The sequence below is a fragment of the Aotus nancymaae genome, unplaced genomic scaffold, assembly GCF_030222135.1.
Source record: "Aotus nancymaae isolate 86718 unplaced genomic scaffold, 86718_ANA_hifiasm-v0.15.2.pri h1tg000089l, whole genome shotgun sequence".
Taxonomy (NCBI): domain Eukaryota; kingdom Metazoa; phylum Chordata; class Mammalia; order Primates; family Aotidae; genus Aotus; species Aotus nancymaae.
The window spans coordinates 1419196-1446577 of NW_026988504.1; the positions used below are offsets into that span (position 1 = coordinate 1419196).

At 61.1% G+C, this 27382-nt stretch overlaps 3 protein-coding genes across 12 annotated transcripts; all 3 read left to right on the forward strand.

The window, feature by feature from the left end:
* Window positions 1–4018: 4018 nt before the first annotated feature.
* MAFG (MAF bZIP transcription factor G) lies at window positions 4019–12946 on the forward strand. Of its 6 annotated transcripts, none has more exons than XM_021666338.2 (3): window positions 4019–4037; window positions 8028–8092; window positions 8181–12946. In XM_021666338.2, the coding sequence occupies exons 2-3, from the start codon at window positions 8057–8059 to the stop codon at window positions 8631–8633; spliced, it is 489 nt and encodes a 162-aa protein (XP_021522013.2). In that variant the 5' UTR covers window positions 4019–4037; window positions 8028–8056; the 3' UTR covers window positions 8634–12946. The 6 variants fall into 6 exon arrangements, with proteins under 6 accessions (XP_021522013.2, XP_012308134.2, XP_012308132.2 ...); XM_012452711.2 differs by lacking the exon at window positions 4019–4037 and adding an exon at window positions 4418–4436; XM_012452709.3 differs by lacking the exon at window positions 4019–4037 and adding an exon at window positions 4634–4685.
* A 261-nt stretch (window positions 12947–13207) lies between these two features.
* SIRT7 (sirtuin 7) lies at window positions 13208–19265 on the forward strand. Of its 4 annotated transcripts, none has more exons than XM_012452715.2 (8): window positions 13208–13387; window positions 13500–13604; window positions 15559–15629; window positions 15726–15798; window positions 16507–16605; window positions 16679–16915; window positions 17041–17121; window positions 17329–17439. In XM_012452715.2, the coding sequence occupies exons 1-8, from the start codon at window positions 13208–13210 to the stop codon at window positions 17437–17439; spliced, it is 957 nt and encodes a 318-aa protein (XP_012308138.1). The 4 variants fall into 4 exon arrangements, 3 of the variants coding, with proteins under 3 accessions (XP_012308138.1, XP_012308135.2, XP_012308137.2); XR_001107533.2 differs by lacking the exons at window positions 13208–13387; window positions 13500–13604 and adding exons at window positions 17912–17997; window positions 18595–18675 and having other exon boundaries at window positions 13637–15629; window positions 17329–17435; XM_012452712.3 differs by lacking the exons at window positions 13208–13387; window positions 13500–13604 and adding an exon at window positions 18595–19265 and having other exon boundaries at window positions 13637–15629; window positions 17329–17435.
* A 549-nt stretch (window positions 19266–19814) lies between these two features.
* On the forward strand, window positions 19815–26915 carry PCYT2 (phosphate cytidylyltransferase 2, ethanolamine). Of its 2 annotated transcripts, XM_012452716.2 has the most exons (14): window positions 19815–19903; window positions 21629–21717; window positions 22187–22348; window positions 22576–22642; window positions 23323–23407; window positions 23581–23625; window positions 23930–23983; window positions 24288–24426; window positions 24828–24910; window positions 25206–25283; window positions 25598–25663; window positions 25845–25910; window positions 26139–26227; window positions 26300–26915. In XM_012452716.2, exons 1-14 carry the CDS (start codon window positions 19815–19817, stop codon window positions 26409–26411), a joined length of 1224 nt encoding a protein of 407 aa, XP_012308139.2. In that variant the 3' UTR covers window positions 26412–26915. The 2 variants fall into 2 exon arrangements, with proteins under 2 accessions (XP_012308139.2, XP_012308140.2); XM_012452717.2 differs by lacking the exon at window positions 23930–23983.
* Window positions 26916–27382: the final 467 nt, after the last annotated feature.

Genomic DNA, 27382 nt, shown 5'->3' on the forward strand with positions numbered 1-27382 from the left:
ATGGCATAGCCGCACCCTCCACCACAACTGCCACAGTGGCGAGTCCCGGCCGTTCCCCAGCGTACTGAGCACCCACCACACTCAGGCACAAAGGGGAGGGTAGATGGGGTGAGCACCTGCTGTCTGGCCGGGATCTGGCAGTGCAGGAGCTAGGCGGGGGACATAGATGGCCAGTGCTGGGCTGGGAGTCCCTGCAGGCTCCCCTGAAGGACCCCCTGCCGTGTGGGTGGATGTGGGATCAGGGCGGGTGGGGAAGGTACCTGGATCAGGGCTGTGGGCAACAGAATCACCCTTGCCCCAGCAAAGACCCTGGCACCCCGCCACCCAGGCAGAGGTACCCCCAGAAGAGATTGTCCCACAGGCCACATGTCTGCCCCAGGACCAAGGCTACCCCTGACTGTTTCCATTGCGTCAAAGGCAGTTTCCCTGCCAGCACCCACTCTCAGGTTGCTGACGCAGAGCAAGATGACAGTCGCAGAGCTGTCAAAGGTGCTTCTGGTCCAGGGACATGAGGGAAGGCAGCAGGCAACATGGGTTTCAAGTGAGGCAGACAGGTCTTGGGCCCCAGATGAAGCACAGGGAGGTGGGGAAGTGTACAGAGGCATTTGCTGCAGGAGGTGGGCCCCAGGAGCCTTCCTGCTGTGGTTCCTGATTAAGCAGAGACCAGAGGCAGGGACTCGAGTAGAGCCAGACAGAGTCCACAGGCTCCTGACACAAGTGAGAAGTCTGGGAAGGTACGTGAGGCAGGCTGTGGGGAGGTGGACACCCAGGAAGCCACTGAGAGTGTGAGGACAGACCCAAGCTGGGTAGGAACACGTTTCATGTGGGTCTGCAGCAGGTCGAGGAGGGAGATTGCTCTAGGGGGCAAGGACCCATGAATCCTGCTGGGAAGCGTGGAAATGCTGCCAGGCAGAGGAGCCCTCCATGGGGCTTCGGGCTGGCTGGATGATGCCTTCCCCGCCCCTGTTACCAGCAGCTCTGACACCTCTCAGTTCTGGTTCCTCCAAAAATGAAGCAGTTTGGAGTGAGTCACCAGCAGGCCAGGTAAGCCCTGATGGAGGAGCTGCCACCTCTGCTTGGTTCAGCTTCTGCCCCAGTTGATTTTTTATTTAATTTTACTTTTACTTTTTTTTTTTTTTTTTTAAGAGATAGGGTCTTTGTCGCCCAGGCTGGACTGCAATGGTATGACCACAGCTCATTGCAGCCTGCATGCAACCCCTGGGCTCAAGCGACCCTCCCACCTCAGCCTCCTGAGTAGGTGGGACTACAGGCATGCACCACCTTGCCCAGCCCTGGGGTCAATCGATCCTCCCACTGCCTCCCAAAGTGCTAAGATTACAAGTGTGAGACACCACACCTGGCCTGCTGGTTTCTTGGTTGGAATTGCCCTGACTCTGGCTTGCCCGCTGGGGCCCTTGCTCTGCCCAATTCTGCCATGCCTCTCCAGTGCCCAGCTGACCCCTGTCCATGGTGCTTGCGCAGGATAGGCTCAGGCTCCAGAATGAATGGGTCAGCAGCCCCTGACCAGGCAGAGATGGGAAATGTCCACCCTGGGAGGGACCTGCCTGGAGACCAGGGCTGGACTGGACTCCCGCCCTTCCCATCCATCTCTCTGGGTGTGGACGCCAGCACCTGCTACTCTCAGGAGGAACCGACGAGGTCCTCAGGTCAGTCCACAGAAGGCGCAGCCTGGCCAGAGCGTGCTGGGGAGGTGCCTGTGGGAGGGAGGCTTCCAGCTGCAACAGGAAATGAGCTCGCGGAGGTGCAGAAAAGTCCAGACAGGGAGCCGGGCCTGCAAGGCGGCACTTACAGCTAGCTGGTTGTGGAGATGACCGTGTGGAGTGAGAGGGATGCTCAGAAACCTGCAGGCCTGTCTTGCAGTATCCCTCTCCGTAGAGTAGCCTTTTGCTGTTCCAGTGGCCTCATGGACTTGGCCCAAACACAGCTGCACCACTATTTCCAGGGACAAGTGTCCGGGCTCTCCGTGGGGAGCTGGCCAGGAGCTGCTGGGCAGGTGAGGAGATCTTTGTGCAGAGCCATTGCCGGCCCTCACTGACCACAGAACGCCTTGGGCTCTCTGGAAGTACGGGGAGACAGCTCCTCGGGGCTTGGCTTGGGCTGCATCCCCTGGCACCTCCCCTACCTCAACACCTTCTCTACAAACCACCATCTGCTACTCTGCAGGTGACCTGGGACCCCACCCACCCCAAGAAGATTCTGGGGTGATGGGCAGCAAAGGAGCCTGGGCAGCTCCCCGAGTGTCCTCCCTGCCCGCCCATCTCGCCCATCTCTCTGACAGTGGCCAGCGAGGGGAGGAGTGAGGCTTCTTCCTAGGAGAAGACAGCACCACAGTGAGGATGATTCATAAATGCATTCCCAGTCCATGCTGATGTGTAAATGAGAGCGGGCTCGACCCTGTGAGGAGGAGTTGGGGTGCCAGACGTGAGTGGGAACAGCCTGGCGAGCGTCAGCTCCGGAGTAGGGGCTGCCAACCCCAGGACCAATCATCCCTGGCTCCTCAGGGCGCCGCTGAGGCTTCAGCTCCCGCTGTGTGGCACCGAGGGCGGGTCCTGAGGAGACTGGGTGGGGGGCAGGTCCCTGCTGCGTGGACCCAACCCTCACAGCCAAGCAAGGCACGACCTCACGCTCCCGCAGAGCAGGTTGGCCAGCGGCTCGAGGCGCCCTCCCCGCGCCAGCCCAGTGTGGTGTGAGGAGGACGGGACCCGGGACAGGGCTGCACTCCCGGCCTCAGGGCCCCGTGTGCTGTTTTGTACACTAAGGTCGAGGCCTCCGAAGACACACCAGGAGCACATCATGCCCCCATAGCCTGTGACACTCGGGCTGTGCCCAAAGCAGGGGGTACAGGTCCCTAGCGGCTAGGAACACAACCGTAAGAACCAGATGCAGCGCCACAGCGCACACGGCGACCACGTGCTGTGGGGCCGGGATGAGGTCCCGGGGTCTGGCAGGGACGGGCCTGGGGACGCTTCTGAGCCTTACACCGCGCGGCTTCGGGACTCCGGGACAGGCCTCTATCCACCTGCATCATCCACGGATTGACGGAGGGAGCCTAGGAGGATCCCACAGCCCGTCCCCGCCCCTCCCTCCTCCCGCTCATCTGCCGGCGGGGTGGCCACCCTTCCCCTTCCCGGCTCCACAGCTGCGAAGGGAAAAGGGTGCAGGAAAAGTCCAGAAGCGGGGTCCCCCTCAGTTTCCCTTCTCCCCGAGTCCTCGCCCCTCCCGCCGGGCACCTCCCACAGCCGGGGGGCCTCCCCTGACGGAGCGGCCGAAGTCGGCGCGGAGCTCTGGGCACACGTGGCGCAAGAGGGACCCGGGAAGCCCGGGGTCGGCTGCGGGCTGGAGTCACTCCGAGCTGCTGTGAGCCGCCAGCCCGTCCCCGCCCCGCGCCGCTCCCAGACCCTCGAGTTGGAATCGCGGGGCCCCGGCGGCGCCGTCCCGACGCAAAAGCGCCTCTGCCGGGCAGGACTGGGGCAGGCGCAGCCACCACTCGAGGGGACGCACGCGGAGTCCGCCCTCGCTCGCGCGCTCGAGCTGAAAAACGCCGCCGGCGCCCGCGAGCCTGGGCAGGGGCCCCGGACGGCGTGCACAGGAGCCCGGTGAGGCGGGCGCGGGCTCAGGATCCCGGGGGCTGGGAGTGGGGACCGGCCCGTGAGGCCCCGCCCAGCGCGCGCCAGCCGGTGTTGCCAGGGGCGACGGCGCGCGCATTGCGCATGCGCGTCTCGCCCGCCCGCCGCCGCGCCTTCCCCTTTAAGCGCCCGCCGGCCGCGTCGCCGCTTCATGAATGGAGCCCACGTGACCAAACATCATGTGACGTCTGTGGAGCGGCGGCGGCGGCGGCGGCGGATCCCCAGCCTGGTCCGGCCCGGCCTTCCTAGCGCGCTCGGCCCGGCCCGCGCAGGCGGAGAGTCCTCCGAGCCCCGGGCCCGGACCCCTCTCGCTGGTGCCAGCCCCGCGCGGCCTCGGAGCGCGCGCGGCCCCGCCCCGCCCCGGCCTCGGCCCTCCGGGCCCGCAGTGTGGTGAGTGCGGCGGCGGCGGCGGCGGGCCCGGGCGGCGGGGGCGGCGCGGCGGGGGCCGAGGGGGCGCGCGGGTCGGGCTCCTCCCGCGGCTCGGCTGACGGCTGGGGGCCCGGAGGCGGGGGCCGCTGGTTTCGGAGCTGCCGCGCACCCTGCTGGCGGCCTGTGCCTCGATTTCCCCAGCGGTCAGGAGCCAGCTCCTGCCCCTGACGCCCGGGTGCTGGGGGTGGGCCGCGGGCGGCGGCGAACCCGCAGGGCCGGGCGAGTGCGGGGCGGACTCGGAGACCAGAGCTTCCTGGAGGGAGGGGCGCCAGGCGCTGGGAGGAAAGGGTGGGGTCGAGCGAGGCGCCCGGGGGTCCGCGTCAGGGCCCGGCGGCCGGTCTGTAGCTGCTGATTCATCAGGTGGCCGCGTCTGCGCTCCCCGGGCGCGGGGGTCCGCGGCGAGCCTGGGAGGGGAGCGGCTGTGGTGGAGGGCGGCGGGGAAGACCCTGCCAGCGCCGGTTCGGGCTCGGGCTCGGGCTCCGTCACTCGCGTGCCAGAGCCCAGAGGGAGACTTGCTGAGTCATCAGCATGAGGTCACTCGGTGCTCAAGCTGATACCGGAGGGGATTGGAGCGAGGGGCCTCCGGGACTAAAAGGCCGCCAGCGAGAGGTGGGAGGGAGCCGTGGAGATGTGGGAGGGGGCCGGGCCCGGCGCCTTGGGGTGCCTGTTTGAGGGCCGAGCGATCCTTTCGAAGGCCGGAGTGCTTGAAGAGGAAGTGGGGGTGGCTCGTTGCAGGTGTTCTCCCGGGATCAAATGTGAAGCCCCGGGCCGTCCACCCGTTCCCAGGCGGCTCTTCTCGGGCAGCTGGTCCTGGTCCCACGTCTGGAGCAGTTTCCCAAACTGGGAAGTAGTTCCCTGAGTGAGGGAGGGGAGGAGCTTCGGTGGGCTGTGTTAGCCAAAGGGGAAGTCAGCTTTCCCTGGGACTGGTCTGTCTGGACAGCCCCTGGCCAGAGATCCAGGCCCTGGGAGAAAGAGGGGTGTGTGTACCAAGCCCTGGGTGACAGTGGGCAGGGCAGGGCAGGGAGGAAGCAGGGCAAGTCTACCAGGAAATTGCAAGGGGGAGGAAGCAGCCCTGCCTCTCTCCCCAGTTGGCCTTGGAGTCTGGGTTGAGACTGGGTGGTGGGAGCTTAGGGGTGCCTAGCCTTGGGCCGGTGTGGAAGGCATAGGGTGGCAGAACGCAGCACCCAGTCACCCCAGAGTTGTCTGTACCTGAAGTCAGGTCTCAGTGTTGTGTGAAGTTAGCAAAGAGAATGGCCCTGCTGGGTGTCTGGCCTGGTGGCCCAGAGGACATGTGCCAGGATGTTTGGAAAGTGGCAGCCTGGGAGCAGTGTGGCCTGAGCCACCTTTCCTTGGGTATGTGGAGATCCGTGAAGGTCGCCTTCCTTTGCCCGGGGGTTCATGGCTGGGTTAGGCCACTTTGTGGTTTTCCTCAGGGATGCCCACACAGAGTACATGTCCACTCTCACTGAACCCTGGGGCTTATAGATTCCAGATGTTTCAATACTTCAGCTGACCTTTGGCCTGGAGTTTTACGCCCTGGGAAAATGCAGGGCCCTGGAAGGGCATTTATGATATTCTCAGTCACTTATGTGTCAGTGGAAACTAAGTTTTAGGTTCTGTTCAAAGAGCGACTTTCAGGAGCTGAGTGCTTCTGCAGCAGGTGGGTCTAAGGGTGGGATGACAGCAGAGGCCACAACTTCCGGGGAGTTGCGGCCACTGGGCTTTGCAGCCTAGTGGGGCTGTCTTTGTTCAGGCACAGGAGTTTCCACTTAGCCAAAGGGAGATGGAGCTCCCAAACCTCCTTCCCTTTCCTGGCTCTCAGTGTGAAATGGGTGGCCTAGGTACCATGGCGGTTTGGGGAGCTGTGACCATCTGTGCCTCCTGCATGAGGGGCTCAGCTTTTGGGGGAGCAGAGGGTGCCTGATCAGCAGAGGATGTCTGGCCAGCCTTCAGGGTGGAGGAGGGTTGGATTGGGGCCAGCTTCTCCTTAGTCCTTCATCTGCTCTGTCCCTCTCAGCCCACCTCCAGAGGCTGTCTCTGCTCAACGTGTGTCCCAGCTTGCCAGAGGCTAGGTCAGGAGCCTGGAAACACCGGGCGTGCTCAGGCCTGCCCCTCCCCCACCCCGGCACACCTTTGATTAGGAGGTGATTGGCTGCACTCGTGCTGAGTTCAGGCCTTCTGCAGAGGGCAAAATCTGTCGAGGAGGCAGTTTTCCGTGTGATCTCTTCAGGAAGTCACCGCTGTCATTATGCTTTAGCAGCAGGGGTGGGGGTGATGGGGGTGGGAGAAGCTGATGCCAGGGCAGTGTCTCTGCACCCTGACTTGCACTCAAGGCTGGGGGCCCCTGCCGTGCTCGGCTGAGGCCCTGTCTCCTGGGGCAATGTGGTGCCGGTTGTGTAGGAAAGAGCTCCTATGGGCTTTCTGACCTGCAGCGCGGGTCTTCCCCGTCCTTTATCTGGAAGAATCCAGTGGCTGGAGCCTTGGGACCTTGCCCCTGAGATGGCTTGACTGTGGGGAAGGGTCTCTGACCTCCCCTCCCTGCTGTGTGGGTTCAGCCTCACGTCTTGATCCAAGGCTGGGCGAGGTTGGATCTCCACCCTGGTGAGGACGTGTGCCTTCGCCTGGCCACACTTCAGCAACTGGTGAGAGTAAGAAGTCCCCCAGCCCATCTTTTCCTGAAGTGCTCCTGGCTCCTCTGGAGGAGACTCCCATCTGTCTGCATCAAACCTGGAAAGTGGGGGATAGAGCGTGGGGTCAGAGGGGTCCATGCCCAAGGGTCTGGTGGGAGTTGGGCTGAGCTGGGAATCCCAGATGGGTTTCTGGGATGAGGTGCACAGAAATGTCCTTGGCAAGAAAGTGAGCTGTGTGCTGGGAGGACCCCAAGTGGGTGAGTCCGTTCTTTAGTCTGGCCTCCCCAGTCCTTTTGTTTTTGTTCCCTGGCTCTGTGGGCACCGACCCGGGGCAGGGGGCCAGAGAGCAGGCTGCCACTCTGAGGGGCTGACTCCACCAGCCTCCAGTTGGGCGGGCCGGGGGGTGGCTCACTGTGGGAGAACTTGTGAAACACCCTGGATGGGGTGGGGCAGGGGCTGCTTCCTGCAACCCAAAGCCACAGGATGGTTACTCCATCAGTGGAGGAGGCAGGCTGGGAGGGCCACAGGGGCTCGGGCCAAGCTCCTCCCAGCTGATGGCCTGCCACCTGGAAGGTGGGGGAACTCCCTGGCCAGTCTGGCCAACAGACCAGAGCTAGCTGGACGGCCCACCCCCAGCTACTCAAAGTTAGGAGACTCTGGGAGAATCGGGGCTCCCTACAGCCTCACTGGCCCAGTCCCCAGTGGGGCCCCTGTGAACCCAGGGAACAGGGGGCTTTGTCCCAGGCCGGCTCAGGGGAGGTGGCTGGAGGAGGTAGGACCCCGGAGGATTCATGCACAGGGTCTCTGCCTGGCCCTCACCTGCTATTGGCCAGGCTGGCCTTTCTGGCCCCCAGCAGCTCAGCTGCAGCTCTCCTGGGGCGCTGTTGGCTGCGGGGCCAGGGAGTGCGGGCGCGGCGGGGGAGCGGGAGGCAATGTGCTGAGTCAGCGTGACTCGCCAGGAACAGCCGTGCTCTGGGGCAGTGCTGGGGTTATTTTTAAAGCTCCCGGCTTCCTTCTAGGCCTGCCCCTCCTGAGTCTTATTCCTTCTAATCTCTCCCCCGCCCCTTGTCTGCGTCTCTAACAGCCTTCAGTTCCCCTTCTCCCATTAGACCTTCCTGACCTCCCACCTGGTTCTCCAGGGGCAGGGTGGACAGGAAGCAGCTCAGCCCAGCCTGGGAGAGGCCAAGGGCTGCCTCCGATCAGGTATTGGGCCTGGGCATCTGGGCAGGGCTGGGGCGGGCTGTGCGGCAGGGGCTCTGTGAACTGGGGTGAGGGGTGAGGGTGGTCTCCAGGGTAGTGACCTCTGCTCTGTGTCTTGCAGAGAGCGCCTGCTCGCTGTGCCCCCGGGTTATGACGACCCCCAGTAAAGGAAACAAGGCCTTGAAGGTGAGTGGGAAGGGACTGGGAGCCTTCAGGCTGGGGTGGCACCGTGGGCATGCCTGCTTGGCCTGTGACCCTGTGCGCTGTGCCCCAGGTGAAGCGGGAGCCAGGTGAGAATGGCACCAGCCTGACCGATGAGGAGCTGGTGACCATGTCGGTGCGGGAGCTGAACCAGCACCTGCGGGGCCTGTCCAAGGAGGAGATAGTCCAGCTGAAGCAGCGCCGGCGCACGCTCAAGAACCGCGGCTACGCTGCCAGCTGCCGTGTGAAGCGGGTGACACAAAAGGAGGAGCTGGAGAAGCAAAAGGCAGAGCTGCAGCAGGAGGTGGAGAAGCTGGCCTCGGAGAACGCCAGCATGAAGCTGGAGCTCGACGCGCTTCGCTCCAAGTACGAGGCGCTGCAGACCTTCGCCCGGACGGTGGCTCGCAGCCCCGTGGCGCCGGCCCGGGGCCCCCTTGCCGCCGGCCTGGGGCCCCTCGTCCCAGGCAAGGTGGCCGCCACCAGCGTCATCACAATAGTAAAGTCCAAGACGGATGCCCGGTCGTAGGGATGCGCATCTGCCCAGGCGGGTCTTTGCGGGGCCACTAGGCACATGGCGAATTCAGCTGCCCTGTCCCTCTGTTTCCTTCTCTTTCCTCCCTCTCTTCCCCGCCCTTCTCTCTTCCCTGCAAAGCACAACCTGTACCCCAGGGGCACCAGGCTGAGCCCCTTTGATCTCGTCGTTGTCGTCGTGTGTTTTGTATGTTGGGATTGGTCAGTTCGGCGGTGACTGGGGTCGCCCCAACCCCTTTTGTACCAAGGCCATGCAGGCTTGGAGCCCAGAGTTGGTGCTGTGGGAATGGACTTGAGAGAGGTGCAGGGAGAGAGAAGGAGCAGGCACGCTGGGCCTCGCGTGTCCCTGAGCAGTGAGGGTTCCCATGTGCTCTCCCGGGCTGGGAAGGATTCACTCTTTTTAGCCCCAGGAGGGTAGCTCAGCTCAGCCCAGCATGAAGAGACGGGCTGTGCTCTGAGAGCAGGGCATGGCCTTGAGGGCCCTGATGGGTGGGTGGACCGCCAGCCTGGGCGCAGTGGTGCTGGGGCCTGCAGCTGGGGCCAGGGGCTGCGCGCTCAAGCCTGACCCGTTGCACTGAACAAGACCAAATCGCTGGTTGTGCGCTTACGTGAGGGTGAGTCCAGTGTGCCCTGCGATGGGTCCCGTGTCACTGTTTACATGACCTATTTGTGTGGTTATATAGCCCTTTATTTAAAAGAGAGAAGTTCCTTTTACAAAGTTATTAATTATATGTTTAAAAGTTAAAGAAAAAAGCTGCAGAGTATTTATAAAACTGTCTTTTAGAAAAAAAAACAAGCAAGAAGACCATTTGACCGTATCAGTGGCAAAAGGAAGAGAGTATAATAGAAACTTTGCTAGTTAAAAAAGAAAAAAAAAAAACAAAAAAAATCCCTTTCTTGTAAATTTATGGGCAACTCTTTGTGGCTGTTGGAGTTTAGTTTTTATATACACAGAGTTATCAGACATTATTTATAAAACTTAGTTTAAAAAAGACAAAAAAAAAAAAAGCCAAGCCGTGAACCGACCAGAAGGCCGTCCTCTTTGATATCTTTTGCAATTGTACCGAAAGTGACTTACTCCTCTGCCCTTCCTGCTTCCGTCTCTTGCCGGTGCCGTGGTGTCGTCCGTGCCTGGTGAGGTTTTGTGCAGCGGTAAAGTGCTGGTGCTTCTGGTGACCTTTGACCTGTGGGTGTCACTTCTCGTGTCTGTTTTCCCGTGTTCGTTTTTTGGGTTTCGTTGTGCTTTCTCTTCTGCTGGCTTGCTGGACCTGGGCTGGGGTGCCAGGGGGCGCCTGCTTCGCCAGAGCTCAAGGAGTCTGTGCCCACCACCAGCCCCTGGTCCCTAGGAGGTGAGACGTGGGGCTCTGTCATGCTCTCCCCATTGAACCTTGGCTACATCTGTTTCTAGGGCTGGGGCTGATCCTGTGGTGGGGTAGGTGACATTGGGGGTCCCTTGGGGCCCCCCCACGCTGCTTCCACACCCACCACCTCTGGCCTTGGGTGGTGTGTTGCAGGGACCAAGGAGTCACTGTGGGTGGCCACAGGAGTGTGGCCACGCGTTCCCTGGCCATCTTCCTCTGGCCTCTTCACGTGGGGCCCCAGTTGGGAACCCCAAGGGCCCGCACCGTGGGCTGCAGGTTCTACTGCCCACTTGATCCCTGAACTGTTTCCATGCTGCGGGGTGCTTCCAGGCAGAGTGGTGGGGGGTCTCCACCAGTGCAGACAAGGGCTACGATCTCCGGGGCCGGGTCTTATTCCTCTTCTCCGCTGGTCCATCCTGGCAGCTCTTGGCTTCAGGCCTTCCTTCTGCCTCCCTTTGAGATCTGTCTTCCAGGAATCAGCTGCTTGGCTTCACTGGGGGTGCCTCCCTCTGGGGGCCCAGCCTGCCTCTTGCTCCCAGTTCCTCGCCGGAGGCTGCCGCCCTTCCCGGCTGGGCTCAGGAGGCTCCTGGTAGGCATATGATGGGGAGGGGAGGGGTGCCCCCACCCACCCCCAAGAGGCTACAGCCCTGTGTCTGGCCGTGTGAACCTTGACCTTTCACCAGGGTTGCTGGTTTCTTCTCTGTGGGGCCCAGTCCCCTGTAAAGCACAGAAATGTGGGCTGGTGAGATGAAAAACTGTGGCTGACAGGGCTTAACCCTGTGGCTGGGGGGATTTTCATCCAAGTTTGGCCTGGTGTGCCTGTGAGATGTGAACAGGGATGTACCATCAACACTTGTCTTAATGAACTTCTCTTTGCTCTAGGTGTTGAGAGACAACTCTTGTTTCTACCTGGGCCAGCCTGAAAATAGAAACGTTGACTCTAGTCATTTAATGACTTCATCCCCCTCCCCTCAGTCTAGTTTTGTCTAACTAGAATCCAGGCATTAGTTGGAATCATATCATAAGTATCTATGAAGAAAATGTCATGATCTGCCTTGGAGCAGGGAGGAACAGGCCTTCCTTGTCCTTGCGTGGCCCCCACTTTTGTCCTGGCTGGGGGTGGCCATCCATTTTTAGCACCTCTGCCAGGCTGCAGACCTGGAGGCGAAGGGAGTGCGGAAGAGGAGGGTGTGAGGGTGGGCGCAGGCTGAATGGAAGGGGTAGTCCTTGATGTGTTGGCAGAAGAGGCTTCTGGAGTGTCGAGGCCATACCTCCTTTCAAGAGCTTTGGATTTGGAGTGACTTCCCTAGGTCTAGGGGAGTGTTCCTGCCTCCTGTCAGGCCAGCCCTGTGGAGCCACCCCATCCCTCTTCCCCTTCCCCTGGATTTCCTGACATAGATGCTGTGTTCATGTGCACATGTGAGTGCTGTCCTTCTGATATCTTCATCCCGCTTTCCTACTGAGAAAAGGTTGAGAAGAGGGTGGTGGCCTCCTCTGCTCACCTCAGCTTTTCTGACACAGCGAATCGAGGGCTGTGGCCGAGGCCGGGTCTCTCAAAGTTGTCCGCCAAGTAAACCACGATGTGTGTCTTCCCTTCCATCTTGACTTTGCCCCAGCTCCTCCCTTACCCTAATGTGGATACTCAGATTTCAGAGAAATGCCCAGTGGGGACAGGTCAGCTCTGGCTGCTGCTCCCGGTGGTGCTGGTGGTGCTGGGGCTTCAGCTCTTGGTGCATGTTTCAGATATGTGTGCACACTTCTGACCAGCAGCAGCCTCAATGGTCAGTGCCCAGCCCACGGCCCTGAGGAGCTGCAGCCCGCTTTGGGACGATGGAATGGTCAGTGCCCAGCCCACGGCCCTGAGGAGCTGCAGCCTGCTTTGGGACGATGGTAAGGTCCCGTGTTGTCCTTGCTGCCTCTGGCTGGAGTGGCCACTTGACCAAAGCTCCCATCCACATCTGGAAAGTCTGAGCCTCGGCCTGCTACACCTTTTCCGCTCTGGGATCTTGTGTTACTTTTTTAGGCTGTGGTTTGGTGAAAGGAACCAACACATTAACGATTTTTCCCCCGAGAAGCCACTGAATAATTCTTTTGGCATATTTTTGCCTTCCTGTTGGCTGTCTGGCCTTGGAGCAGGTGGGGAGAGTGGAGTGCATAATCAGTGCCACACAGAGGCAGGGTGTGTCTGAGAGACCCATGCCTGGCCTGCCTCTGGCCTGTGTCCTGGGTGTGTGCCGCACCTGCCGGACCAGTCCCACACATTTCCACCCCGCCCCTGGAGCAGCAGCTTTGATCCATGGGTGTCCCTTGAGTCTGAGATACAGTGTGAGAGTGTGTCCCCTATAAACTGTGAGACCTCCCTGTTCTTGGTGACCCCAGTTGGGCTTTGGCCCCTCCAGCAACCTGTGTCCCAGCCCTGCCCTTCTTCCCATCCCCTCAATCTGCTAGTCCCTGAAGCCTTTAACCAAACGGGAGTGGGTTCAGAAAGCCTTCTCCTGGCAACTTAGGGCAACAGGACAAGGGCTGCCCGCGTGTCCAGCCCTGTTGCTCTCCTGGCGCTGAGAGGTGGGTCCAAGCAGAGTTGATCAGTCCCTGCCTGCCCTGCCTAGGTCTAGCCAGGGTAGGCTGTGTGTGGGAGAGGACCTCGGGGTCTGCTGGGGTGGGATGGAGGTTATTAAAGATCTAAGTGAGGAAGGGCTGGGGTTTGGAAGCGGGGTGAGGCCCGAGAGCTCACACTTCGTGTAGGGCGTGCGGGGACCTGACCTCCCGCAGGGCAGTGGCCTCAGTGCCCCACCCCTGCCCTGCGCAGTATTTATTGCTAAATTATTGTCCAGGAGGGGCAGCACTGGGCCTGGCCCCCCGGGTATTTATTGCTGTACATAGTGTATGTTTGTGATATATAAGGTTTTCTTTATTTTGTATATGATCAATAAACCTTTTAAAGAGACTGACAGGTGCTTCTTTGGAGTGACGCGATGGGCGGGGCCGGAAGAGGTGGGGAGGGGTGGGGGCCCGGCTCACGCATGCGCCCTGGGTGCGGCCTGCCTCGCGAGGCGGAAGCGGAAGCGCGGGTGTCCCGGGGAGCCATGGCAGCCGGGGGTCTGAGCCGCTCGGAGCGCAAAGCGGCGGAGCGGGTGCGGAGGCTGCGGGAGGAGCAGCAGCGGGACCGCCTCCGCCAGGTACGCAGCCGCCGCTCCCCGGCCCAGCCATGCCCGGCTCCCGCTGCCGCTCACCGCCCGCCTGCCCGCAGGTGTCGCGCATCCTGAGGAAGGCGGCGGTGGAGCGCAGCGCCGAGGAGGTCCGGCTGCTGGCCGAGAGCGGGGACCTGGTGACGGAGTTGCAGGGCCGGAGCCGGCGGCGCGAGGGCCTAAAGCGGCGGCAGGAGGAGGCGAGTTCAGCGCGCGGCAGCCGCGGGCGCCTCGGGGTTCGGGAGCAGCCGGGGCGACGGGCGACCCAGGGTGGAGCGACCCGGGGCGGTGACCACCCTGGCGTCTCGACAGGTGTGCGACGACCCGGAGGAGCTGCGGGGGAAAGTCCGGGAGCTGGCCAGCGCCATCCGGAACGCCAAATACTTGGTCGTTTACACAGGCGCGGGAATCAGCACGGTAGGGAGGGAGGCGGGGGCGGGTGGGGGGTGCCCCTTCTGGGAGGTGGACCCCAGGACGGAGTACGCGCTCCAGTTGGGTAACTCCCCAGTCGCGAAAAACTCGCCTTTAAAGCAGCTCTAAGGTTTTTTCCTTTTTAGAAAAACACGAAACGACCAAAACTTAACCTAAGGTAAAGACTTCTTAAATGCTTGGCCTCTATTACAGCCAGTTAAAAACAAAAAAGGAGATACGAATGGGATGTAGTAGCCAACTGCTCTCAGGCACCCCCAGGTTATGTGGACAGAGCTAAGCCCAACTGTCTTGTGACTCTCCACTCTGTTCTCTCCATGTTGAGGGAAGATAAATAGTGACACAGTAAGAGTCGGGATATACCAGGTGAAGGAGGGAACTGCAGTGTGTTTTGAGAAGTTTCACTGACAAGCTCTCCTGGGCTGTGAGACATCACTGGCTTCGAAAATGTAACTGGCACCTTGTCCATCGAGTCTAATGGGTGAATGTGGAGTGCTAGGCACGCCTGGGCATAGCAGATCTGAACGCCAGGTGATTTCTGTTCTCAGGAAGCCTTTAGATGACAAGAATCAGGCATGTGAACAAACAACTGTAAGGTAAAGCAGGCTGTGCTGGGTCACTAGAACAAACCCAGACACACACACCGTCCTCATGGAGTTGGGAAACCCACCTGGGTTGGCTTTTTGGGGGAGGTGGCCATGAGTTGGGCCTTGAAGAAGAGAAGGTGGGAATGAGGCACTCCAAGCAAAGAATAATAGAGGCTCAGCAGCAAGAATGCAGAAAAGGAGTTCACTGCTGACTTAAATACCTGGAGCCCTTGGGGTTTGGGTCTCCTACCTCCACAGTCACATGTAAAAGTCCAGTCATGCTGGGCGCGGTGGCTTACGCCTGTGATCCCAGCACTTTGGGAGGCTGAGGCGGGCGGATCACGAGGTCAGTAGTTCAAGACCAGCCTGGCCAACATGGTGAAACCCTGTCTCTACTAAAAATACAAAAATTAGCCAGGCATGGTTGTGGGTGCTTGTAATACCAGCTACTTGGGAGGCTGAGGCAGAAGAATCACTTGAAACCGGAAGGTGGAGGTTACAGTGAACTGAGATCTCGCCACTGCATTCCAGCCTGGGCGAAAGAGCAAAATTCCATCTTAAAAAAAAAAAGTCCAGTCATATAATTATATAGCGACCATGTGACCTCTTACAGAGCGCTTCCAGTGGCAATTGAGAGCACATGCAGCTTGTGAATTTCATGTTACTGTTTGAGGTGCCCCTCTTGAATGTGACTGTCTGAATACTGCTGTCCAGGGCGGGTGCGTGTTTCTGAGTTTAAGCAGGAGTTGGGAGATGACTTCCCCAGTAGGAAACACAAGACACCTTTATCCTGGCATGTCTTCTCTGTCCTTCTCTGGGCCTCAGTTTGTTTCACAGGATGGGAAACCTGGGAAGTTAGATGCTTATCTCATCTGGAGAGGTGGTTCTGCTTTTGTTAAGGTGGAGCAGGAACCCTTAGCATCAGGATATGAGAATGGACATTTGCCTGTCCCCACCTAGGTATTCACCATTTGCTAAATGTGTGAGCTGTGGGCTCGGCCCTGGGGACGCTTAGGAACATGACTCGTCTTCCCCTGCCATGTGGAGGACACATGTGCCACAGAGCCCAGCTTTGTGCTTGGTGCCAGAAAGACTCCCAGAGGCAGGCAGGGCTGTGTTTAGCCTTGAAAGATGAGCCGGGCCAGGTGGGAAACGGAAGTCCAGGTAGAAGGGAGGGGCCGAATTGCGGTACACACCATATGGGCTCAGGCAGGTTAGCCTGTGGAATGAATAGAGGCCAACGTGCAGGCCAGCCCGGACGCAGCAGGAGGGACGATGGCTCCCTGTTTCTGGGAATTCTGCCAGTACCTACAGTGGTGCCTTTTACTTGGCTTGCCTTTTTTCTTGACATGCAGGCAGCCTCTATCCCAGACTACAGGGGCCCTAATGGAGTGTGGACGCTGCTTCAAAAAGGGAGAAGTGTCAGGTAAGTGGGCCAAGCGTGGCCTCCCACATGGGCTGAGCAGGGGCAGTGTGGGCCCGAGCTCCAGCTCCCCTCACCTGCCTTCCCTCTGCCTGGCAGTGCTGCCGACCTGAGTGAGGCCGAGCCAACCCTCACCCACATGAGCATCACCCGTTTGCATGAACAGAAGCTGGTAAGAGCCCAGGGCGCTGGTACACTTGGCAGAGCAACTTGGTGCCCAGTGGGCAACTGCATCCTACCTCTGACTGCCGCTTGACTCCCATGATGAGCACCCACCAAGTGGGTTAGACCCCGGGTTGGATCCTCCCCTGCATCCTCTCCAAGACAGGAAGGCAGCGCCCCCTCTGAACCATCTCATCCACAGCCAGCCTCGGGCCCAGAGCTGCTGGTGGCCTTTCCCCTTTGTGATTCCTTTGCATTTTTCTGCGGATCTCAGAAGCCATCCTAGTCACAGGGGAGGCTCGTAGGAAGTCTCTGGGGACCTTCTGCTGAACACCCTCAACCAAGGCACGGGTTGGGGTCGATCTGCTTGGGTCCGCAGGGACCTGAAACATCGTGACCCACGAGAGCATGGATCCAGGGCGGAGTGGCCCTTGCCAAAGCCCTGAGCCACTTCCCAACCTTGCTGGGACGGTGCAGCCTCTTGCCCTCCCAGCCACTCTGGATGCATCAGGGCTGGAGGAAGGGCACAGCGCCACCCACAGTAGGCCCTCTTGAGTCTCGGTGGTTGGACCTATGGTGTGTTGCACTTTCAAAGGCTCTCTGTGGGATCGGAGTTGCTCCTGGTCTTGGGACCCATCGGCTGGGCTCAGAACAGCCTCGCCGTGGCCTTGTTCTGACCTCCCCACCCTCTGATGGCCCTTCCCATTCCACCTTCCAGGTGCAGCATGTGGTGTCTCAGAACTGTGACGGGCTCCACCTGAGGAGCGGGCTGCCACGCACGGCCATCTCAGAGCTCCACGGGAACATGTACATTGAAGTGAGCAGTCCTGAGGGGACCCGGGAGCTCCACGGGCAGGCGGGTCCCACTCACTGTGCCCTCTCCTCTTCAGGTCTGCACTTCCTGCGTTCCCAACAGGGAGTACGTTCGGGTGTTCGATGTGACGGAGCGCACGGCTCTCCACAGACACCAGACAGGCCGGACCTGCCACAAGTGTGGGGCCCAGCTCCGGGACACAATTGTGCACTTTGGGGAGAGGGGGACGTTGGGGCAGCCTCTGAACTGGGAGGCGGCAACTGAGGCTGCCAGCAGAGCAGACACCATCCTGTGTCTGGGGTCCAGCCTGAAGGTGCGTGCCAACGACACCATGAATGAGCCGAGCCCCCACTGCCCAAGGGCGTCCAGCTCTGCGGCCCAGCACTCTACAGCCTTGTCCCTTGTGTGTGTGCTGTGTCTGTCCGTCTGTCCCCACAGGTTCTAAAGAAGTACCCCCGCCTCTGGTGCATGACCAAGCCTCCTAGCCGGCGGCCCAAGCTCTACATCGTGAACTTGCAGGTAACTCGGGTGCTGAGAGCCACATCCTCAGACTTGGGCCTTAGAATGCAGAGCCAGAGACACCTGACACCCGTGCACCGGGGCAGTCTGATAGGGCCCCCCGTGGGTGTTCAGGGAGCAACGACCGAGGCCACAGGGACTGAGGCTGACAGGCCGCTGGGAAGGGTTGGGCTGCTTTTACCCTGACTCGGCTTTCCCTGTCCTCAGTGGACGCCGAAGGATGACTGGGCCGCCCTGAAGCTACATGGGAAGTGTGATGACGTCATGCGGCTCCTCATGGCCGAGCTGGGCTTGGAGATCCCTGCCTATAGCAGGTGAGTGGGCCTCCGCTGCAGCCCGCTTCCCCACACCTCATGTGGTGGGCCTTGTCTGTCTTCTCTCATGAGCTGAGCGTGGAGGAGGCTCTGAGGTGTTTGCAGCGGTGTCTGAGGGCGTGACTGAGGCGTGGTGGTCTCCAGAGGGCCTGACCTCGGTGTTTGGCGGAGACCGTGCATGGGCCACTCCTGCGCCGGCTGATGTGGTGCACAGAATCCCTGAGGGGAGAGGGATTCTGCCCGCACGCTGCTGCTCCAGGCCTCCCCATGGAGCTCTCCGAGATGCCTGGTGGGAAATGTCTCGAGGGGACGTGCACTCGGCAGTCTGGTCAGACAGAATCTGTGTGCTTGGTTTTGGGAGTTGGCGTATTTTGGGAAAGCTTAAACTTGTGCCTTAATACAGAATTTGTGCTAATTTAGACTTGGTGTATGTATTGAGTAAAAAGTTTACACTTTCTTTCTCTGTGAATTTTCAGGGTCTTATAGGGGAAATCAGTAACTTCTTTTAATCAAAGGGTTCAAGAATTAAGGATCCCTTCGCCTTCTGGGCCTGGCACTTCTTGTATGTTATGTGTGTGGTGTTCTGTGATGTGGGCTATCGTGTACTGTATTTTTTTTTTTTTACATTAACTTAGCTCATTTTCCTTATCAGTGCTTATCTGTATCTTAAGTTATGATCTGTGGTTCTACATCTCAGTCAGACACATGGTTTCTTCACGGTGTCGTCTGTAGGCCACGCCTCCCTAGTCAGCTGGGAAAGGGGAGAGGGTCTGGTCCACCTGCCCCTGGCCTTACAAGTCGAAGGTGGGGCCCAGAGTTGCTAGTGACTCGTCCCTGGAGACGGAGGCAGCCCTGGGGCCACTGCTGCCCCGCCCTGTGTGTGCACGCTGCTCAGTGGTGGATGAGGACACGGAGTTCTGAGGAGACCGAGCTAGCTAATGTGGGCACCGACCTTTAGTGACCACCTGAGAGGTGACCTCTCCCACATCCGTTCTGCAGCTTGGTAACAAGCTGCCACCAGCTGGAGCCCAGCCGCGGTTGACACAGGGGAGGGAAGGGGATGGGAAGGCAGGGACCACAGACAGCTTTCCCGAGCTGGGGCGGGTGTGACTGTGAGAGGCTCCCAGGCCTGCCTGATGCAGCTTTCCCTTTTTGGCAGGTGGCAGGATCCCATTTTCTCACTGGCGACTCCCTTGCGTGCTGGCGAAGAAGGTAGCCACAGTCGGAAGTCGCTGTGCAGAAGCAGAGAGGAGGCCCCACCTGGGGACCGGGGTGCACCGCTTAGCTCAGCTGCCCTTCTAGGGGGCTGGTTTGGCAGGGGCTGCACAAAACGCACAAAAAGGAGGAAAGTGACATAACCTGGTGCTCAATGAAGAACAGTTGGCACTTTGCAGATGGCCAGTGTCACGGTGAAGGCTGGGTTGTCCCGCAGGTCTAGTGAGAACTCTGGGGATGACGTTTTCACCATGACATCTTTAGCCATTTGTCCTTGCGGAAGCCTCTTGCACTGCTGCGGTTGTCTCCTGATACGGCTTGGCCATCGAGGACACCTCCTGCTCATCCATCCTCTATGTCAAGAGGTGGCAGCCGCCCCTTTCTGTGAGAACGGAACTCGGGTTATTTCAGCCCTGGCCGGCAGAGGAAGCGCCCAGCGGCCTTCCCTCACTCACCAGGCCAGTCTCAGGGCCTCACCCCTATTTCTACTACTTACGAAAAAGTGTGAACTTTATAAAACCCTCTTTCTGTACTGAATGTGCGGTGGAGGGGTGGCTCCGAGCCTCGGCTCTATGCAGACCTTTTTATTCCTATTAAACATCTCTCTGCACTGGTCTCCAGTGTCCGCGAGTGGCTGGCGCGGGCTCCCCGGGCGCAGGTCCACTGCCTGGCAGTGTGGTCCTGGCTTAAAAACTCCCGTAGTTGGATGATGGATATTATTGTGCAGAAAAAAAAACCCTGCTTGGGACAGCGCCCCGTGGGGGTTCACGGAGGCGGTGGCGGCGGAGGGAAGCCCGGCGCTCCGCACTGCCAGGCCCGCCCTTTGCCAGGTGTAGGCCGTGCGGACAGGCCAGATGTGGGCCGGGGGCGGGGCTCTGGCCGTGCGTGAGGAAGGGGGCGGGACCCTCAGGGTTTCACGCTATTGGCCGTGTGCGGAGGTGCGGTGGGGCGCGGCCTTCAAGGGCGGGGCTCGGGCCCGAGGGCCCGTGGCGGGTCGGGGACGGCGGGGGCGGGGCTCGGATCGGCGACTCACGCCATTGGCTGTGCGGAGCGGGTGAGGCCCGCGTGACGGCGGCTGCGCATGCGCGGAGCGGGTGAGGGGCGGGCGGCGGCGCTCGGAGTCGCCGGGAGCTGCCAGGCTGGCTGCGCCGCCGCTGCGGAGCCATGATCCGGAACGGGCGCAGGGCTGCTGGCGGCGCGGAGCAGCTGGCCCCGGAGGGCAGGCGCGCCGTGCGGGTGTGGTGCGACGGCTGGTGAGCGCAGGGCCGGGGCGGGCCGCGGGGACGCCAGGGCCGGCTGCTTTCCGGAGCGCTGAGCCGGCCGTTGCACGGGGACCGGGCCCGCGTTCTGGGTAGCGTCCGCGTCCGGCTTGGGCCGGGGCTGCCAGGCTGCGAGGCGCGCCCGCCGGGAGGGTCGGGCTGCAGAGGCTTCTCGCCCTGCCGTGGGCGCCCCCGTCTGTCCGTGGCGGAGGCCTCGCCCAGTCGCGACGACCCGTCCGGTGCAGCCACCGCGCTGAGATCTGGAGCGAAGGCCTCCCCACTTCTCCGTGACCACCAGACACCAGCTTGCCCAGCTCCGGCCCAGGGTTCCCCTGGCCCCTGGGCGAGCGCCCCTGTAGCTGGACAGCAGGTGTGACCTGCCTGTTCGGGACCCGCAGTGAAGCCCGCGGCTCCTGGGTCCTCCTCCGCGGGTCTGGAATTCGATCGGCCTTCTCTCGCCAGACAGAGGGCATCGTTTTAAGAAAAGTTTGGGGTTGTCAACAAGCGAAAGGAAGATGACCTTTACTGCTAATTTGCTGTCTCTGATCCTTTCACGTGCCTAACGGATGGCACGTGAGTTGCCGTGAAGAAAGCGCGTCTATCTGGTTAGCCCTTCCCAGGAGAGCAAGCGGGACCTTGTCCTCTGTGTCTGAGTCACCTCTTGGGAGAAGAAATGTGGCTTTGTGTCAGTGGACTTTGACCTTGCCCTGAGCAGGCCCCAACCCCGTGTGCTTGTAGGCTGCAGTATCTAGACCCAGCCCCATCTGACCCCTCTTCCCCTCCAGCCTGTCCAGTGGGTACATGGGCCCACCAGACTTGACCCTGCATGTCTGCTGGGGCTCTGTGCACTGTGGCAGGGGTGCTGGGTGCCCATGCTGGGAGGAAGCAGTGACACTCGTGGAGCAGCTCTGTGTACTGTGTGGGGATGCCAGGGTCACATCTCTCCCTGAAGAGGCAGGGACAGCTTCGTCCACTCTTGAGGGGATGGGCAGCTGCTGTAAGGAAGAGGTGAATAACCCAGGGCAGTGGGGCCCAGTCTGTGGCAGGGCTGTGTAGCCTTGGGCTTGAGAGTTCGTGTGTTACCAGACCCAGATTTGTGAAAGAAAGCTCTAGAACCAGGTGGCAAGACAGTGGCTGCTCACCCTGAGAGTGAAGCCTGCTAAGCTTCAGAGACCACTGGGGTGGAGGAAACAGGCTCTTCAGGGCCAGTGATTCCCAGGGCCACCTTCTGTGGTTGGGTTTGTTTTCGGTTGGCCCCAGGGGACCGTTCACTTGTCTCAAGGCAGTCGAGGATCCAATCCCACCCCAAGAGTTAACACTGGCTTATTTTGAAGTGACTTCCCCGGGCAGTTTATATGTGGTGAGGGGATAGGACAGGGGCAGAGTGCTCGGAGGTGTGGGACACGGGGCCCTGTAGCTGTCAGTGGGTTCTGGTCCGTCCTACACCCACCAGTCCTCTGGACCCGGCCAGGCCTTGACGTCCCTGCCCCCGCTACCCTTTCTAGATCTGGCACAGGGGTCCCGCCGTCAGGCCCAGGAGCCAGTGGGGTGGAGAGCTGACCACCTGCACCCTGAATCCCAGGCCCAGGGCTCCCAGCAGCAACTTCTCAGAGCGCTTCCTAAGGAGTCCTCAGAGGAGCAAAGCTTTGCCCTGAAGCCACAGGGCCACCTGGTTCCCACCCTTGGCATGGGGACCAGCTGCTCTGTCTGTCTCCACAGCTATGACATGGTACATTACGGCCACTCCAACCAGCTGCGCCAGGCACGGGCCATGGGCGACTACCTCATCGTGGGCGTGCACACTGATGGTATGCACAGGCAGCCTTGCCCACCCACTGCCCCACAGCCCTCCTGTGAGTTGCACCTGTGGACTGAAAGTCTGCAGACCTGGGACTGCCTTGCCAGGACATAGCTGCAGGGGAGGGCACTGTAGGCTCACCCAGCCGGCCCCAGCTGAGGATGGCCTAATGCCTTTCCCATCTTGCACTTCCTGTCCCAGCTCAAGAGAAGGGGCATGTGCTCCTCACCACCGCCAGCATGGCTCCCGGTCCCTCAGGGGCTGAGCACCTGCTTGTCGGAAGGAATCCCTGCCTTTGCCTGAGACTCTCAAGGGGGAGAGAGCCACCCAGCTGACCAGCACTAGTGGGCTAAGGACTGGCAAGAGACACCGCCTGCCCTCTACCGGTCCTCATGTGTAGCTGGGGGCTGAGAAGGGACCTCCTGCCCGAGGGGCTGGGTGGGCTGGGGTCCCCAGTGTCCCCTTTGTTCTTTTCCTAGAGGAGATCGCCAAGCACAAGGGGCCCCCGGTGTTCACTCAGGAGGAGAGATACAAGATGGTGCAGGCCATCAAGTGGGTGGATGAGGTGGTACCAGCGGCCCCCTACGTCACTACACTAGAGACTCTGGACAAATACAACTGTGACTTCTGTGTTCACGGCAGTGAGTGTCGGGGCTGGGGCCTGGGGACCTGGGGATGTTAGGTGGCTCAGGATCAGATCTGCTGGTGGGACATCCGGGGACAGGGGGCCTCCATGCCCTTCGAGGATCTGAGACTACCTAGAAATGGGCACGTGGACACCAGGGCAGGCCAGGGCCTTGGAGGGTCCTGGGCCCTGAAGGTCCTGATGGCTTTGGTTAAGGATCCTTGTCCTTGTGTTACTGCTTAGATGACATCACTCTGACTGTAGATGGCCGGGACACCTATGAGGAGGTAAAGCAGGCTGGGAGGTACAGGTGAGTCTCCACCTCAGGCCCAGCCGTCCAGGGAGCTGGGCACGGGGCTCCCTCCAGCTCGTGCTTTGCTATTTCCTGGGAGCCCATGATGGAGCATCTGAGTCCTGGGAACTCGAGGGATGGGGGCAGCATTGTGGGGTGCACCTGGTGGCCCTCGCCATTTGGTGCTGCAGACTCATGGCCCCAGAGCTCCGAAGGCACAGCTTTGTGAGGTGGCGGCTGCTGAGCTCGGGGGATGTGGCTGGCACTGCCGGGGAGCTGGCACTATATCTCAATTACCAAACGTCAGGGAGCACAAGGCCAATGGCTCCTGCATGGGATGCTGCAGCCGGGAATTCGCTCGGCCACAGATGCTTACTGGGCAGGACGTGGGCATGAGGGAGGCAGGAGCAGAGCTACCACCCAGTGCCCGCCCTCTCCCTACCATTGCACGCCTGTGCCCCAGCGAGGATCCTTTCCATGCTCCCATCCCTCCCTTCTGTCAGTAAAAGAATGGAGGCCTTCCTCACGTTCCCAGCCCAGGTTTTCTGTCATGGCCTTGCACAGGGAGGGGACCCTCAGTCTTCCGGCAGCCGTAGGTTCTGCCACAGCAGGGCCGCTAGCGTCCCTAGTGGTGGTAGCTGGAGGCAGAGCCTTGCAAGTGCCCCAGGAAGAGACCCCACTCCCTCTCTGTCCCCCAGAGAGTGCAAGCGCACACAGGGGGTGTCCACCACAGACCTCGTGGGCCGCATGCTGCTGGTGACTAAAGCCCACCACAGCAGCCAGGTGAGTAGGGGGCGGAATCCCCGAGGCCCCTGGGTCCAGGTCACCACGGGAAAGGAGGAGCATCTCCCTGCCCCCTCAGAGCCCTCCTGCCTACGCTCCCCGTCCCCGCCTGGTCCTGGGGTGGCCACGCCTGGAGGGCAGGCCCTTCAGCCCTGCTCTGCTCTTCTGTGCAGGAGATGTCCTCTGAGTACCGGGAGTATGCAGACAGTTTTGGCAAGGTGAGTGCGGCCATGCAGGGGAGCTGAGCACACAGCTACAGGGGCTACCCTCAGCCGCCTGTCCCAGCCATCCCGTTGGGAAAGGCCAGCCCAGAGCCTCACCCTCCACCCTGCTCCCTCTCTTCCTGGTGCTGGCCAAGCAGTGACCGCCAGGCTCAGCCGACTGACGGGCACTGGGAGGGAGGGCAGTCAGGTGGTGGCACCGGCTGGCCAGTCACAGCAGCCACTGCTTGGAGGAGGAGCAAGGACTGCCTGTGGACAGGTGGCCTCTGACCAAGTGGCCTGGTCCTCTCTCCCTTTGTAGCCCCCTCACCCGATACCCGCTGGGGACATACTTTTCTCCGAAGGCTCCTCCCAGGTGACCAGACGGTGGTCTCAGGGTGCCGGGTCCCTCCCAAGGGCTGTGTGCACCAGCCACCTGGCTCTGGGCCTCCTCCTGGCGGTCAGTGGCTGGACTGAGGTGGTGTCATCTGTGGTGCCTGCTATGGCTGTGGGGTGCGCCACAGTCCCACCTGCCACCTGGCCTGGCAGTGTGTCCCCTGCCCGAAGTGACTGCCTGGAAATGGGGTTGCTGGCAGGCAACAGCTGAGGGTTTGGTGACCTGGCAAGGGCAGCACCTGGGAGGCCTCCCCTGCCAACCTGCTCTCTCTCTCGGCTTACAGTGCCCTGGGGGGCGGAACCCCTGGACTGGGGTATCCCAGTTTCTGCAGACATCCCAGAAGATCATCCAGTTTGCTTCTGGAAAGGAGCCCCAGCCAGGGGAGACAGTCATCTATGTGGCTGGCGCCTTTGACCTGTTCCGTATCCTCTGGGCCTTTGCTGCTCCCTACATGTGCCACATAGGGTGGGACCCAGGGGCCTCACTTGACTCCTTGAGGCCCCCAGACTGGGCTGGGTTGCAGGGGAGCAGCTGTCGGAGGGAGGATGGCGGGAGGCCCCTGGGCACGAGCTGTCGGAGGGAGGATGGCGGGAGGCCCCTGGGCACGAGCTGTCGGAGGGAGGATGGCGGGAGGCCCCTGGGCACGAGCTGTCGGAGGGAGGATGGCGGGAGGCCCCTGGGCACGAGCTGTCGGAGGGAGGATGGCGGGAGGCCCCTGGGCATGAGCTGTCGGAGGGAGGATGGCGGGAGGCCCCTGGGCACGAGCTGTTGGGGAGTTGCCCCCTGCCATCCCCGTCCCGGCTACTTCTTAACCTAGGCACAGACATCGGGCATGTGGACTTCCTGGAGAAGGTGCACAGGCTGGCAGAAAGGCCCTACATCATAGCTGGCTTGCACTTTGACCAGGTCACTGCCCAGTGCCCTCTTGTTCCCTGGGCCCCTGGGCAGCTGATAGGCCCTTGAGGGGGTCCTAGGGGTTGGTGTTGGGTGCAGGTGGTCTCTGGGAGGAGGAGGCCCGAGGTGAAGTCAAAGGAGACCCTGGGGGGTGATCATGGGCTTTTGGGGTCCAGGGCTGTCCTGTCTGGGCATCCCCACAAGGGCGGGCATCCTCCTCGACCTCTTCCCACAAGGGACAGGAGGGAGGGGTCATACCCTGTCCACCTGAAGTCTCTGGGCTGAGTCAGCATCACTCTGGCCACAGGAAGTCAATCACTACAAGGGGAAAAACTACCCTATCATGAACCTGCACGAGCGGACCCTGAGTGTGCTGGCCTGCCGGGTGAGTGGGGGCCAGGAGCCAGCCCAGGAATGGGGGGACATCCCTATAACATCTCCCCACCAAGGGCTCCCTGAACCAGGGCAGGGCCACATCCAGCACTCCAAGTTCTGTGGCACCTGCCCATACCTGTTTGATGAGGCAGGAGTGGGGGTGGCCGGATCTCCAGGTCCTGTTCCTTCTCAACTCACAGAGAAGCCCAAGGGGTCCCAAGCCTGCCCAGCCCGTCCCATGTCTGGACTGTCTCCCACCACCCCCTGGCCCTGGCTTAACAGAAGCAGGGACCAAGCAAACCTTTCTGCCCACTGTCCCCACAGTACGTGTCAGAAGTGGTGATTGGGGCCCCATACGCAGTCACAGCAGAGCTCCTAAGTCACTTCAAGGTGAGGCTCCGCGTGGGCTGGGAGTGCTGTCTGACTGTGGGCTCCTAGGTGGGGCCTAGGAGGTGCCTGGGCTGAGGAAGGGGCAGGGTCAGCTCTCCCGACCCCGGGGCCTGTGCTGGGCTGTGGGTGGCGACGGTGGCCGCCTCCCTGGGGAGGGCTCCTGACCCCCCTCCTTCTCCAGGTGGACCTGGTGTGTCACGGAAAGACGGAAATTATGCCGGACAGGGATGGCTCCGACCCATACCAGGCAGGTCATGATGGCCCTTACTGGGCACAGGGGTTGCCATTGGCACTTCCCAGCCACTTAAAGCCTCACTGCGCCTGCCTGGGAAATGGGCACAGTGGCCGCAGCTGCTCTGACTGCACCACTCCCATGGGACCCTGGGTGCTGGTCTCTCTCTGGGACAGGGCACTGGATGGGTCCTGGGGAGGTCAGCAGGGACCTTCATCCCCCTCCTCCTCTCTGGACCCCCAGGAGCCCAAGAGAAGGGGTATCTTCCGTCAGATTGACAGCGGCAGCGACCTCACCACGGACCTCATTGTCCAGAGGATCATCACCAACAGGTGAAGCTGGGAGGGGCACTTTGGAGCCACCTCGTAGCACCCTCCACTAGACTCACCCTGCCCTCCCCCCAGGTTGGAGTACGAGGCGCGAAACCAGAAGAAAGCAGCCAAGGAGCTGGCCTTCCTGGAAGCTGGCAGGCAGCAGGCGGCCCCGCCCCCGGGGGAGCGAGACGGCAGCTTCTGACCTGATGGAGGCCCTGGCCAGCCCTCACCCTGCTCTGCTTCCGCGCCTGCTGCATTTGGCCATAGGACTCTGGGCCGCCCTCTCTAACTGGCCTGGCTCTGGAAAGGCTGGTGAGGACTCTGCCTCCTGCCTGCCTTCAAGGTGCCTGGTTCACAGCAGGCTCTCCACCCTTTCGGTGAAGCTGCTCAGAGAGGGCGTCCAGCACAGTGGAACGGCCAAAGCCCCCAGCACCTGGACAGAGGCCACACTGACTCCCACCCAGCTGTGGTGGGAAGTGAAGAACAGAGGGCTTTAGGGAGGAGTGACCGGGGTCACCCCTTTAGTTCTCTGGGTGCAGACCACGCCACCTCCCACTTGGCACCCCCAGCACGGTGTCCTGTCACCTGGCGCCTGCTCCAGGAAAACGTGCGGCTTCCTGGCTCTCCTTACGGACTCTATTCTGTTTGTACATAATGGCTACTGTAAATCTCTTTGGTATAACCGAATAAAGCCTGGTGGCAGTGCTGTGCGGGGTTCCCCGCCCTGCTGGGAAGGACTGGGGAACCACCCACCCAGCAAGGAGAGCCACTTGGCCCTTGCAGGCATCCCCACAAGGGCAGGCACCCTCCCCAACTTCTTCCCATGAGGGACAGCCGGGAGAGGGCGTGCCCCCACCATGCACCCAGCAGCTGGTAGGGCAGCGGGCAGCCTGGCAGTGAGTGGAACCCCAGCCTCCAGCCCTCCAAAGCGTGGGGCTGCCCCCTATAGCAAGGGAAGCTAGAGTAGGGAGGAGAACCAGGGCTGAGGCTCCTTGACCCTGCAGGGGCCACAGGATCTCTGCTTCCTGTACCCCTGTCAGGGCCCGCCTGGAGCAGCCCAGAGGCCAACAAGGCTCTTATGGCAGCCTCCACTGTCCTCTGCTTTTGTGAGGTCGACCTCACCACCCAGCACAGGAGCTGGAGGCGGGGTGTACCCGAGGCTCTCCCACAGCC

What these genes read in the sequence shown, in the direction of transcription:
- MAFG (XM_021666338.2), top strand. Translation starts at nt 8,057, where the DNA reads ATGACGACCCCCAGTAAAGGAAACAAGGCCTTGAAG. An exon ending in AAGGAAACAAGGCCTTGAAG is followed by an intron (nt 8,093 to 8,180) that starts GTGAGTGGGAAG and finishes GCTGTGCCCCAG; the next exon opens with GTGAAGCGGGAGCCAGGTGA.
- SIRT7 (XM_012452712.3), top strand. Translation starts at nt 15,223, where the DNA reads ATGACTCGTCTTCCCCTGCCATGTGGAGGACACATGTGCCACAGAGCC. An exon ending in GTCTGGGGTCCAGCCTGAAG is followed by an intron (nt 16,916 to 17,040) that starts GTGCGTGCCAAC and finishes CTGTCCCCACAG; the next exon opens with GTTCTAAAGAAGTACCCCCG. An exon ending in TCTACATCGTGAACTTGCAG is followed by an intron (nt 17,122 to 17,328) that starts GTAACTCGGGTG and finishes CCCTGTCCTCAG; the next exon opens with TGGACGCCGAAGGATGACTG.
- PCYT2 (XM_012452716.2), top strand. Translation starts at nt 19,815, where the DNA reads ATGATCCGGAACGGGCGCAGGGCTGCTGGCGGCGCGGAGCAGCTGGCC. An exon ending in CGTGGGCGTGCACACTGATG is followed by an intron (nt 21,718 to 22,186) that starts GTATGCACAGGC and finishes TTCTTTTCCTAG; the next exon opens with AGGAGATCGCCAAGCACAAG. An exon ending in CAGAGGATCATCACCAACAG is followed by an intron (nt 26,228 to 26,299) that starts GTGAAGCTGGGA and finishes CCCTCCCCCCAG; the next exon opens with GTTGGAGTACGAGGCGCGAA.